Here is a 14,375-nt window from a genome sequence, read left to right as displayed (position 1 = left end):
AGTGGGGAGCCAGTATAAATTTATATGGAATAAGAGAGAATTAACCAAGTTACCAAGCAGCAGTATACAAATACAGTGTTCAAACTTACAGATGTGAAAGGTGTATTAGAAAAAAAAAAACCCACATCCCATATTTTTGTGATTAGATGATCAACAAATGAGTAGAGAACGCTGATATGAAAGTTCTGAAGGAAATTAAGTACGTAAGCATGCAGAGTCATAAAAAGATAATCTCATTTTTGTAGTTACATCATGCATTATCAGTTTTTTGACATGTACTTAAACATAATCCAACTATGGGCATGGATGTTTGTGATTGTCTGTGGAAATACTAGTGGTGGCAGTGGGTAGTAGATGGCATTGGTGTAGTTGCAGTTAGTTGTAGTTGGTGGAACGAGTGGTGGAGACAGAGATATAGAGTAGGTGTCCTCCCTCGATGAGTCTTTGGACTTCCTGGAGGTGTCACATAATAATAATCAATAATAATAATTTGGCCTGAATCCAACTTGTTCTTCACCAAGCTTCCCTTCCACAATCTTTCTCAACCATTTCTCAAGTATACTTGATAAATGTTACCAGGAACACTCAGTAGGGAAATACCTCTGTAATTCTCACATTCAGTTTTATTTCCCTTATTATATATGGGTACTATGAGCGCTCTACTCCAATCATCTGGAATTGCTGATGCTGTCGAAAGTAGGCTTTTGATAGATGGAAGTAATTAGTTCACCTGATGATAAGCAGAGGAGTAGAATATCTAGGAAGATAATTTGTTATTTTTTTCCATTTCTCTAGTAAATTTAATTTGTGGATGTAGATTGTTTAATATTAGATAAAAACAGTAAAGTGCATTATCTACTTATTTTTTATCCAATATTAAACAATCATCATTATTAAGAGAGATCTCCAGGGAGTCAGGGACTCATTGAGGAAGGCTACATACTAAACGCACCTGCTATCGTACTTGTTCTTGAATTGATTTCACACTGCTTGCACACATAACATCCAATCACAATCCATTCCAATCACGCACTACTTTATAAGAGAAAAACCTAGCCTTCACCCCTTCTTAGTGGCATTCATTTTCAGCTTCCAAAAATTCCATCTTTACCTTTCCCTACCCTCCATAAAATGAAAAATTCCATCAAAAATCCTGTATGACTCTTTCAGAAGTTTGTAAATCTCAATAATATCCCTCCCTCCTTCCCCTCTTTCTCCTGTTTGCTAGTGTCTGCAGCCTACAAATTTTCAATCTGTTTTCATAATCAGTATATTCCACAATCCTGATATCATTTCTAACACTCTCCTTTGCACTCTCTCTCTCTCTCTCTATCTCTCCACTGTATCAGAATCATCATCACAGAAACCAGGGACAATTGTCCAAATGATCATCAAGGCCTTGATGAGAGGCATCCTTATCTTCACATGTCAAAGTGGGTTTCAGCATTGCAATTATATTTTGAGTTGTATTCGCAATCTTTGCTACACGGCCCCTGAACTTCAATTTCCTATCTACTAACACTTCAAGATCCCTAGCCTGATCAGTTCCTTCTAGCATAATTCCACCAATATAATATGACCTTGGGTATCTATTCACACCAAAGTGCATGACTTTATATTTATTAACATTGAAATGACAGTCATTTTCACATTCCACAATTCCAACCTATTCAAATCATTCTGCAATTACTGCATATCAGCAGCATTCCTGATTACCCTACCTATCTCTGCATCATTAGCAAATAGTTGTATGTCACTTGTCAAATCCTTCCCAATATCATTAATACACAGATTGAATAACAGTAGACCAAGGACTGATCCTTCTGGTACACCACTAGTTACCTTAAATTTTGCAGACTCAGATTCCCCGTATACAACTTTTTGATATCTGTCAGTCAGCCATCCTCTTTTCCATGCTAATATTTTATAATCCAAACCCATATTCTCCAATTTATGCAACAGTCTTCCATGCTGTATTCTGTCAAAAACCTTAGCAAAATCCAAAAGTATCTTGGTGTCTCCATCCTCCTTGTCTAGCTCAATGGTAACATTATTACAGAATGTAAGCAAGTCGCTAAAATATGACCTTCCCTACCTGCAAAGTAGAGATTCTCTGTCAACCCATTTCTGAATGCGAGTCCTAACCAATTTTTCCAAAATCTTCACCACCACTCCTGAGATACTGATTGGTCGATAGTTGGATACATCAGTCTTTGCACCACCCCTGTGCAATGAGATTACCAAGCATTCTTTCCACTCCTGTGGAATCTTCCCTGTTCTGGAACTCAAATTATATAGCCTGGTCAAAGGAATAGCCAGTTCAGCTGAACAATCTTTTAGCATTCATGCTGATATCCCATCAGTCCCTATTGCTGAATTCTTATTCAGTTTGTGCAACAACTCTAATACATCCTCTTCATAGACCTGAGTTTCTTCATCCAGTGAAGAGGTAGCAGTGAACGCAATGTTGCGTACACAAGTGTCCAGACTGCAAAAAATGCCAGCTATATAACAAATCTAAAATGAAGGCTGAGGGTGTAATAGATGAGAACAAGATGTCTTTTAAATGTTCTAAAGAGAAATTTGCAAGAGCAGGAGAGAGTGGACTTCCCATGGAAGTTCCTTCAATTGACTGTAAAACTTATTTTGACAAAGAAAAAATATCCAAATATCCAGAGTGAATAACAATTATCATCTGCCTCATAATTCCACAGAAATTTCTTTCTCCTTGATACTTCTACGTGCATATTTCCAAGTTAGGACTTTCACACTCACTATCTTGGGGTAGGTATATATGTATTTTTAAGGATATTACAACATAGAAAAGATATAATGATTAAAATAATTTAAGTAATACTCCAAATATTTCCCCAAAGTGGTGAAGTAAGGTGGCCTTTATCCAGCATATCTTGTACTGTGTGGTCTGCACATACTGAATGGTAGATTGGACTGGATATGGACATTATGCTCTGAGATTCAGATGTTGGCCATAGCAGAATAGTTTAAAACTGCATGTACTTACTATATACCAGGCAGGTCTAGGGATAAGTATGACATCTTCATCATGATCAGATCCTCCAATGCTATGACCAAATCCAAAAAAATTTGATCCTCTACCACATGCTGCCTAAGATGGTTGGCACTCATGAATTCCTAAAATTCAGTTCCCTTATTATCTGTATGCAGTTTCCTTTGGTTCTGAGTTGGATCTCTGTTGATTACACTATTAAGGTTATAAGTATACTATATAGTATCCATCAGAACAATGGCATTACCTTTAAGAGCTCTAGTGATGACAATATTAGTGTTACAATGTAAAGAATGAAGAGTGTGTAGTTTTAAGAAAAGTATTCAAGGGAGAAGATTTTTCTTGTATAGAATATGGGCAACTTCAAACTTTAATTGTCTGCTTCATGTGTACAATATTCTCTGATGCCTACTGTAATATAAAGTGAGTGCATTATTCTGTTGAAAGAATAATGCAAAGTCTGGATTCTTTAATAAGACATTCAACTCATCATGTGTGAACCATTTGTTTTGTTAAATTAATAACTCACTTTTTATGATTAGAAGTGGGCAATGGTTGAACAAGTGAGATTAATTCTTTATTCTAATTCAACTTCCAAATCACTCTAAGTTTGCATTTTAAATGGGACCATTAGGCTCATTTAAAACCCTTAACACGGAACTTGTTTCCTGTTAAGGCTGATCGAAATATACTGAATAAGTAATCCTGGACTATACAGCTCCAGTTCCTGGGATCTATAGCTGGGCCATCCTATTTCTGGGGTATATAAATACAGAAACCTAGTCCTCCAGGTTGGGCAATGGATGGATAACTCATTCTCAGAAAACCCAAGGGGAAAAAAATCCTGAAACAAAACAGAACAAACATGCATGACTCAAGAAACAATTTTGGGACATGGAATACAAGAATATTATGTAAGACAGGAGTACTTAAAGCACTCATATCAGAAATTCATCAATACTAATTAAAATTAGTGGAAATACAAGAAACAAGATGAATTGGAACAGAAATCTAAAATTTTGGAAAATTCACAATTTTTCAAGTGGGAAAATATCAGGGAAACATGAATATGGAGTAATATTTATAGTATAGATGACTATTTAGATTTTAGATCTGTGAATGAAAGATTGTATGCAAAAAGAATCAGAACATTTTTTTTCTGATTTGGTATATAAGTTTATGTATACCAACAAAAAGAAAGGATGAAATGGCAAAAAGGCAATTTTTCTGTAAAATGGGAAGACTATATGATCAGCACCACCTAATGAAATAAAAACAACTATTGGAGATTGCGTTGCTGTAATTAGACAGAAAGATATGTATAAAGACACAATTGAAAACATAGTCTACATACCCATTCTAATGATAATGGAGAGAAACTGATAGGGTTTGCTACAAGTAAAAAACATGGTTATATCCTCTACATCCATTAAAGGACATAGATATCCCTAGATGGTACAACATCTAATTAGACTGATCATAATGTGCATATGGATATAAGATGTTCATCAAATATTATTGATGTAAGATGATACAGAGGAGATTGCAGTAATTCAGATTCAAAAGTTAAAACCAATTTTAAACATAAAATGAAAAAAAAAATAGATGCCCAAAATACAGATATAGAACAAGATATAGAATGAAGTTTGACATATATTAAAAAATGGATTCAGAATATTGTAGAAGAAACTCTGGGATACAAAAATAAGCAAAAGAAAAGAGATTGGTCCAATGAAGAATGTGATCAAGCAATAATAAAAAGCATACAAAGAATTTACTGCAAGGTCAACTAGGACAAAAGAAGGAAAATATTATTATTATTATTATCTGAGACCTCCAGGGAGTCAAGGGAGGCTATAAATCACCCAAACCAGCTGTCATACCTTCCCTTAAATTCATTCACACTAGATGCACTCACTACTCCTAAAGGCAAACTATTCCACTCACTCACTACTCTGTGAGGGAAAAACCTAGCTCTTACTTCTTTCTTGACTGTGAACAAACTTAACTTCCATGGATGCCCCCCCATGTTCTCTCTCTTCCATATAATGAAAAAATTTCATCAGACAATATCCTATAACACCCATTCAAAAGTTCATAGATCTCTATCATATCACTCCTCTTTTGCCTGTTAACAGTCTATAATCCATATATATATTCACAATCTATCCTCATAATCTAAATCCCATAACCCAGATATAATCTCTGTAACTCTTTCTTTGCACCCTTTCTACAGTTTCTTTATCCCCTTGGAATTTGGGAGACCAAATCTGCATACAACAATCCAGGTGTGGTCTTATCAGAGCCTTATAAAGTGGCAAAATGACTTCCTTATCTTTATATGTCAAGGTTCGCTTCAGCATCGCAATTTTCATCTGAGTTGTATTTGCAACTTTTGCTATATGACATTTTAACTTCAAATTCCTATCCACCAATATGCCAAGATTCCTTGCCTCCTCGGTTTCTTGTAGCATAATCCTGGTAATATAATATGCAGCTGGAAATCTCTTCACACTAAAGTGCATAACTTTACACTTACTAACATTAAACTGATAGCCATTCATGTTTGCTCAAATTACCAGCCTATTCAAATAATTTTTGTAAGTGCTGAATATATTAGTATCATCCCTGATTGCCCTGCCAATCTTTGTGTCATCGGCAAACAATTGCACATCTGATGTTAGATCCTGCATGATGCCATTAAAGCATAGATTGAACAATAATTGCCAAGGACTGAATCCTGAGGTACATCACTGGTCACCTTAAATCTGGCAGACTCACACCCACTGAAAAGCGCTTTTTGATCTGTCTGTCACCCATCTCTTGATCCAAGTCAAGAGTTTATATTCCAATCCCACATTCTTCAGTTTATGCTACAGCCTCTTCTATAGTCCCCTATCAAATATCTTAGAAAAATCCAACATTATCATAGTGTCTCCATTCCCTTTATTCAACTCGGCTGTAACACTGTTATAAAATATGAGCAAATTGTTAAAACATGACCTTCCTTTAGTAAACCCATGCTACTCCTTGCAGAATATAGCGTGTTTGTCTGTCCATTTCTGCAAGCAAGTTCTTACCAACTTCTCTAAAATCTTCACTATCACACCAGAATTACTGATAGGTTGGTAGTTAGACACATCACTTTTTGCAGTAGAATGGAACCATCATACATTCCTTCCATTCATGTGGTATCATTCCTGAGCTGAGACTTGAGTTATACAAACAAGTAAAGGTCCAGCCAATTCAGTTAAACATTCCTTTAGCAAAAATGCTGAAAATCTATCTGTCCCTATTGACAAATTCTTATCCAGGTTATGCAATAGTTCTTCAACCTTATTCAATGTAGTAGCACTGTGCACCATATTACATACACCTGGTTGATATAGCTTAGAAAAGTGAGTACTCATTAATCGAACAATCTCGCTTCTGACAATTTTCTCCAATTTAGCTTTCCGCACAATACTACTCATTACTTTTCTAGCCTGCACTTTATATATTCCATAACTCTTCTCACTCTTATTTTCACGATATTCTTTCCACATCTTCTTCTTTTGGATCTCTTGCTTAATAAAGTTGCACATCCATTTCACTCCCAATCTATTTATTCTTCAGACACTAAGGAAACATTCAGATACCACCTCATTTAAGCACTTTTTCAAATTCCCATGTATTGCTGACATTTTTCCCATTGAGTAACTGATACCATGGGAGCAAAATGTCTCATGAAAATATGTCTTAGTTCATTTACATAGGAAAAGTGGATATTAAAGACCCAATATTATTTGAAAGCCGAATGTTTGTAGAAACTTATGAATGTTTCATAAAATTTGACCTGAGAGGTCACCCGAATACAATACTTGGCATCGAACTTGCCTTAGCTTGCACTAGTTAAAAGAACATGGTCACTGCCCAAGCACCTGCATCTTCGCCTTTAATTAGTGCATTTTTTTAAGGTTTCACTAGCCTGACAGCTGTTTCGAACTGGTTGGTTCAGAGAGCAAAAACTCCCATTCAATGCTAAAGAAATCAAATGTCAGAGAAATGTAATTTTTTTTCATAAGTGAACTCTCAGTCGGTGCGTAAAAGTAATTACTAAAAAAAGAGCCATACAGCTTTATTTCAGCTACATAAAATTACACAGGAAAAGTGGATATTAAAGACCCAACATTATTTCAAACTCAAACATTGTAGAAACTTGTGAAAATTTCTTAAAATTTAACCTGAGAGCTTATGAGAATAATTAATTAGTAATTAATATCTTAGTTCATTTAACTGGGTTAATGAAACAAATGAACATATTTTAAATATAAAAATTTTCATTATGAAACAATTAGGCAGAATTTACAATCCATTTTATGTTTAAAGTGAACAGTAAATACTCCAAATAGAGGAACGTTTTCCAGGTTTTTCTTTGGCAGTTCCTAAGTTAGACAATCTTTGGCATAGACAAGTGTGATTTCGTTCAAAAAAAAAAAAAAAGTTTTTAACCCCCCACAGTTTAAAAAGTACTGCAAAACACTGATACAAAGATGTATGGTGTTTTACAGTATCCAAGGTTAGGATTATATATAAACTTCTACTTATCTACATAAAGATGAAATTTAATGAAAACAGAACAATCATTCTAAATCTGTAATTAGACTTCTAGAATGATGATAATATTTTTACTACATGTTACAATCAACTCTCTCACTATAGCAAACATCATTAGTATGAATGCTCTCACCACCAAAATGTTTCAATCAAAGCTCAACTGGTATCAATGCCACATATTAAAGGAAATTAATTATAGCAAGCTCTCCATTGTAACACCATTCTTTTGGTCCTACAAGTTTACTATAATGACAGTTGACTAAATTTATTAAAAAATATAATTCAAGTATAATATCAGGTAGCTCACCTGCTTATGAGGAGCCAGTTCTCTAAATTAAAAGAAATTAATAAATTCAAATTACGAATGGAATTCAACATTTATGTTTGTACAAAATAATACATAACACTATTTATTATTTTGTACAAACAAACAAAGATTTAATTACTTAGAATGAAATTTAACATAAATATAGCTCATGATTAAACAGACAGATAAATAAAAAAAAATACAACTGAAAGAAAAAATATGTAACTGACAAAATTTAATGATTCATTAGGAAATATAGAGGAAGTGCCATATATGATAAGCTATAATTTAAATATTAATTTATAAACATAAAATCAGTATTTGTTTTCCTGCTATACAAATTTCAAGTGACTAGTGGATGATTATAGACTATATTCAGATCCAAAATTTTGATCCCATGCAGTAATTCTTTTAACCTCCATAAATCACAAAAAACTCATGAATTAAGTTTTATTTCTGTGAAATAAGGCAAAATATAAGAGTGTGAACAAATGAAAACATATATTACACAGAATTAAATAATCATATATATATATATATTAATATGTTAAAGATACCAAGCAATTTTAAACCTGGTTTTACTCCATTTCCCAAGTAAGCAACAGACTAAAAGTCAAGTATTTTATATGTAGAAAGTATTTTTACCCAAGGTAAAAATACTTTCTACATATATTAATATATATAATGTAACATATAATGGGAGAGAGGGGGAAAGAACGGAAATAAAGGATTTTCAGAACAGCAATTTGGGATAAATGGGAAGTCCGAAGTAAAAAAAAAAAAAAAAAAAAAAAAAAAAAAAAAAAAAAAAAAAAACAGATGATGTTGCAGTTTTAGCAATGAAAAATATGCATGGAAATACAAGAATATAGTAGCATTTTTCCTTTTTTATTATAAGCATATGGAAACTGCCATTTATCACAGTTCATAACTGCACATGTAGAGCCACTGAACTCCAGAATGCTGCCAAAGTTGGTTTGTAGCTTTGTAACATTTCTGGTTCCATAATGCAACACTATCAAAAGAAAGACCATTCTAGTTTTGATTCTTGTAGTAGGCTTCTTCCAGTATTTATTTATTTATTTCTCTGCTGGTTCCTGAGATAGCTGACCTGTGGTGCAGGCAAGTAGGATTTTCTCGTGAAAATTTGAGTTTTTTTAACCATGCCAGTCAAAAAAATTGACCACAGAGAATATACTAGTCTGGTTTTACGATTAATAGATGGCAGTAGTTTCTACCATGCTCTCACTGCAAAGTCTTCAGCCTCATTGGCAACTATGAACTGAACTGGTGATTGAGGCCAGCTGCCTACCCATTTCCAAACTTAGTTAGGGCTAAAAGAGTTCTGCTTGCTCCTTTTGGGGAATAATAAGACATTAGAGGATTTTTATTTTTTGTTTATCCTAGGGATAAAGATAAAATAATAAAAATAAAAATTTTCCATCTGACAGTCAATATTTTGAACTTTGTGATAAATTCTGGTTCTTTTAACTGAAAACACAACAAATAAAAAGCAATGCAATGAAGCAATCCGATTTCTCCCTTTTTTTTTTTTTTTTGGTTAACTATTTATTACATCATCTTGAAGATCAACTGTTTTGAACTATAGAGCCTTGAGCTTTTGATCGTTGACAACTTTGCCATATGGCCTCATTCAAAATGATAGGGTGGTACACCCTATCAACTTCCTTCATAAAATCAATAATCCCGAAGACGATTTGTAATCTTCAAATGAAATTAACCATGGAGAGAGGAAAATGATAGCAAATAATTTTTCTTGTGATTATACTTTAAAAGACTTCTAAAGGCAGCCTTGTCAACTCTGTATACTACAAAATCTACTTGATAAGAAGACATATACAAAAAATTAACTCCCACCCATCTTTCATGAGTAAAAAAAAAAACAAAAGCTCAAGTTCTACAGAACTTGGTTGACTGTAACGGAACTGATGGCATAATCATACACAAAGATTTGTGTACCACCCTATCCTCCTCTCATCAGGAATCATAAAAGACCATCACAAAGAATGCCACAGTTGCTCCATGCATGCGACTCTCCTTGCTCTTGATGTCATTTCATTTTTAGTTTTCATCAAGCACATGTCTAAAGTGCCTTTGATTATGATGAAGACTAAAGTGCCTTTAATCATGATAGCTTGAGCTGGTGAAACATTTGTGTAAATTCATTAATTTAGTTAGTAAATTATTTTCATTCCAGTTCCATGTAGGTTTTGTTCCAGAAATGCTAACATGAACCATTGTAACAGCTATGGAAACTGAAATAAGAGAAAAAAACAACAACAACTGATGCATTGCTAGAAGAAGTATTGCATATTTGTTGTTGTTCATCCTTCTAGACACTACAACTAAAGTTCCAAGTTAATACTTGTATCACCAAACCACAGCTGGAATGACTTGGATATATATATATATATATATAGTACTCCACGAGCATTGATCACACACCTGACTGGAAAAGGGCATAGTGTACCACCGATGCACTATGGAAAAGTTCCATTATTTATAACAGCTGATATCTGGGTTATCCAATCAGGACATGGCAATGTGATTAGTCATTCTATGCTACAGATGTCCAATGCACTATGGACCAATGCTAATGTTATTTACATCAGCATGTTATCTGCAGTCTGTGACTGATATTTGGGTTACGTGCAAATGCCTTTCCAAACAAACTTAGGGCCGTTGTCAAAATAGTCATAATTTATAATTATGAATATGTTTTTACAATTGCTTCTCTATGTTAGTATTTTATTAGTTTTGGTTTTGTAACCATGTATAATCGGCACTTATGATGTGCCCAATGAGAAACTGATATTTATGAAAATAAAATGTAACGTATATGAGATTTATTGTACTTACTAGATATCTGATAGTTGTAATAATTTCAATGTTCTTTATTGTAATTCACAATTATTAAGTGTACTGTGAAATCTGTTGTTCATTGTAAAGGCATTCTCTTTTTGCTAACAATGACAGCATGTCAACCATTACTAACTTCATGTTTATCACTCAGTGGAACAAGTGTGCATGTTAACCAAGGACGTTAATAGGTGATTGGTGCCAGCTGACAGAGAGACTATTAAGTGCCAAGGTAACAGAGAAACAAGACGAGAGAGAGAGAGAGAGAATGGAACTTTGAAAATGAAGATGAAAAATTTGTTTTAGGAATGTATAGAAAATGTGAAAGTTGGAATAAATTATATGGTTCAAATGGAATAAATGATTCAGAAAAAGGAATTGTAGCAAGGTGAATCCGTTGAAACTGGAAAAGTGAGACTGTCAGCAAGTGAACTGTAAATAAAAAGAGCTATTAAATAGATATTCTATTTCAATATTTGAAAACACGCTAATTAAAAAGTTTAATTTCCTGTCTCAAGGATGCTGGTGACATTATTTATTTTATTGGAACAAGTGACAGAATTAGTGAAATTTGAAAAGTGGCTTTAAGGAAGAGGCACACTTTGATACAGTATTTATAAAGTAGTAAAAGAAACTGTTTTTTTTTCTGGTAAAGAATTTACGATTTGTGCTTCTTGTAATAAAATTACCTAGAGAAAGATTCTATTCCCATGAAACAGTGAGGATAAATGCAAAAATATGTGCTAAATAAGCAAAAGCTGCATAGTCCTATGGAAGTTAAGAAGTTTTATATTTTGAGAAAAGGGCCTAATAAAGATCTGACTCTAATGAACATTTATTGTTTGCAGGAATTTGTTGTGAAAAACAAATTGCTCAGTCTAGTAGACTGATTAAGTACATGTGAAATAAACCAATAATAGAATGAGTCAGTGAGTGAATGACTTTATCCTTTAAAGATAAACAAAATTTTAAAGTATAGTTTGTATTTAGATGGCCTTGAATCCAAATAGTTTTGTAGCATTCATTTAATTATACAATATGGTGGGAAAAAAAGTACTGAATAACTACAACAATATACGTTATGGAGTAAAAGAATTTATTAACAAAGTAATATAGATTTACACATGATGATATGTACATCCACAACTATCAGTGGAATGTTGGTCAAATAAAGCATTAATGATGGTAGATTACATGCTTGAAATGGGCACCTTTTTTTCAAGACAGGTTTCTTGGCACATGCAAAGATTCTCTGTCATCTTGAAGAACAAGCATTGGGACATCTGCTGAACATGTAATTTTATCCCTTAGTTCATCAAGGTTTGAAGGCAGGTCATGGTGGAATACCATTCTTTCAACATACTCCAAACGAAGGCATTAAATGATGTGACATCAGGAGAATGTGAAGGGTATGGAAATTCTGTGAACCTTGAAATGAGCCTCCTGTGGAAGTGTTCTGATAAATAGGCTCTAGAAGCACATGATGTGACAGATTTCCCTTTCCTGTTGGAATACCTGTGCATGAAATGTTTTTGTACAACACACTCAATGCAAATCCTGGGTGAACAGAACCAACACATTCTCGATGTAGCATTTGCTATTCAAGGTCACAGTTATACCACTCTCTTCAATGAAGTAGGGCCCAATTAAGTCATGGCCAGAAACCACACACCACGTGATGACCTTCTCACTGTGAAGAGGCTTCTCTTGGACAAATTCAGGTCTCAAAAAACCTGTAGGTATGTCTGTTTACACGACTGCTTAGATGGAAATGCGCTTCGTCCGAGAACCAGACATTATAAAGGACAGATCTTCATAGACACTGGCCAGCATGCGTGCACAGTATTCTGCCATGCAGTATAATCTGTTGCTGTTAAACACTGACTCATCTGAATGATGTACAAAAAGACACCCAGCTCCTTAAAGATTCTGTAGTGACTATCTTGGTATTCCAAGTTTTACCAATGTTAAGTGTTGGCTGTGTTTTGGAGACTGTAACACATTGCTCCAGCACACGTCACGTCCGTGATTCTCATTTGTGTTAACAGTTCATGGGCCTTCCCGAATGTCCTTTGCACTGCGGCCCAACATTCCCAGTACATTGGAACCTCTCAATTAAGGCAATGATGACACTGTTAAATTGTGAATGAAACTATGTTGTGTAATTTATTTTTTTTCATTCACATTTAACATTGCTTATTATGTATTAATCATAATTTGTATAAAGATTATTTATTGTTCCTTAATTAAGGATTACTATTTAAATATTTATTCTAAACTTAACCTACTATTAAGTTATTAAATAATAATATGTGTAGAAATTTAGGATAACTAAAATATATATGTAAAGTAACGAAAAGTGTATTATAAATAATTGTATACGTAATGAAAGAGCTGATTAAGTAGCTCAAATATTCTGTTTATTCTTATTTGTGAAAATTTAATGTTATGTAATCACTTATGTAAGAGTAGAGCGTTGTATTACATTAGCGAAATGTTTATGTTCATGCGTTGTCATGGAGACGCATGAAATAAACAAGCACGAGTCGAAGAGTGCGTGACCTTAGAACCAGAAAGGAGAAAGGGGAGGCAATAAGAATTTTATAGAAAGAAAAGGAAAGAGTTTTGCGGAGCCTGAAGGAAAGTAGGATATAAGCAAGGAAGTGAAAGAAAATTGTAAATTCTTTAGGGCAGAAATTCATGAGAATAGTGTTTTGAAGTGAGCAAAAACGTAGTGAATCATATACTCAGCTGCAAGTGAAATCAGCTGTTGTTGTAGAGGAAAATTGATGTCGTAATCGGATAAATAAAGAACTGGACATTCAATGGGAAATTCTGATTAGTTCCAGTTAGTCTAGGATTACGTCTTAATTCTATGTTGCCCTGAGAAGAATTATAGTGAATTTAACTAGTTGGAGAAAAGTAAACAAGGAAAGATATCAGTACCTTATTGTCGTTGTTTAGAGTAGTGAAGCGCGATTAACAGTAGTTCAGTTAAAGCGTTGGAGAAATTTTATTAATGTGTTCCGCTAACGTAAACAAGTTAATTCATAAGTGTGCTCACAATTAATTGATGTATTGAAGATTGTATCTGGTAAGAGTAGTCATACATGTTTGTTTATTCTAACATTAACTATAACGTATCTTCGAAGTTCAAGGTCCGAAATAAGATTGCTTGGAATATTGTCTACCTTGATTAGTGCCTGCTGTGAATTTAAACATTAGGTACAACTGATAGATATGTGGAGACTGATTAAATAAGAAGTTTCGTTTTATTAACTTGAGTTAAGAAAGCTTGTGATTTTGAAGCTGTGAATTGTATATAAAAGTTTAGAACATTGAATTGGCATGAGTGACTTAGCAAGATGTATTAAGTTAATTGTATTGTTTCATTTTAAAGTAGAATTCTTGTATTTGTTATATATCATATATTAAATGCTTTATTTTGTTAATCTAAATATTGTGTTTGCCTGAATTCCCTTTTATTGCACCGTTCATAAAAAATTCGAATCTTGCGGGTGCCCCAAGTAGAATAATAATAAATGATTCAGCCTAATGAGAAGA

The 14,375-nt window shown here is 33.7% G+C and overlaps 1 protein-coding gene across 1 annotated transcript in view; it reads right to left on the bottom strand.

Moving 5' to 3' along the window:
* Nucleotides 1-14,375, bottom strand: part of LOC150096967 (GPI ethanolamine phosphate transferase 1-like) — a 311,441-nt gene that overhangs the window by 202,859 nt on the left and 94,207 nt on the right. The window contains exon 9 of the mRNA XM_090408103.1: nt 7,932-7,953. Coding sequence (XP_090264229.1) covers nt 7,932-7,953 — 22 coding nt within the window. The remainder of the gene's footprint in view (nt 1-7,931; nt 7,954-14,375) is intronic.

The sequence above is a fragment of the Typopeltis vanoorti genome, chromosome 18 (assembly GCF_054136105.1).
Source record: "Typopeltis vanoorti isolate ZY-2024b chromosome 18, IOZ_Tvanoo_1.0, whole genome shotgun sequence".
Classification (NCBI taxonomy): domain Eukaryota; kingdom Metazoa; phylum Arthropoda; class Arachnida; order Uropygi; family Thelyphonidae; genus Typopeltis; species Typopeltis vanoorti.
The sequence above is the reverse complement of the archived record's forward strand: the minus strand, read 5'-3'. Positions and strand labels throughout refer to the sequence as shown.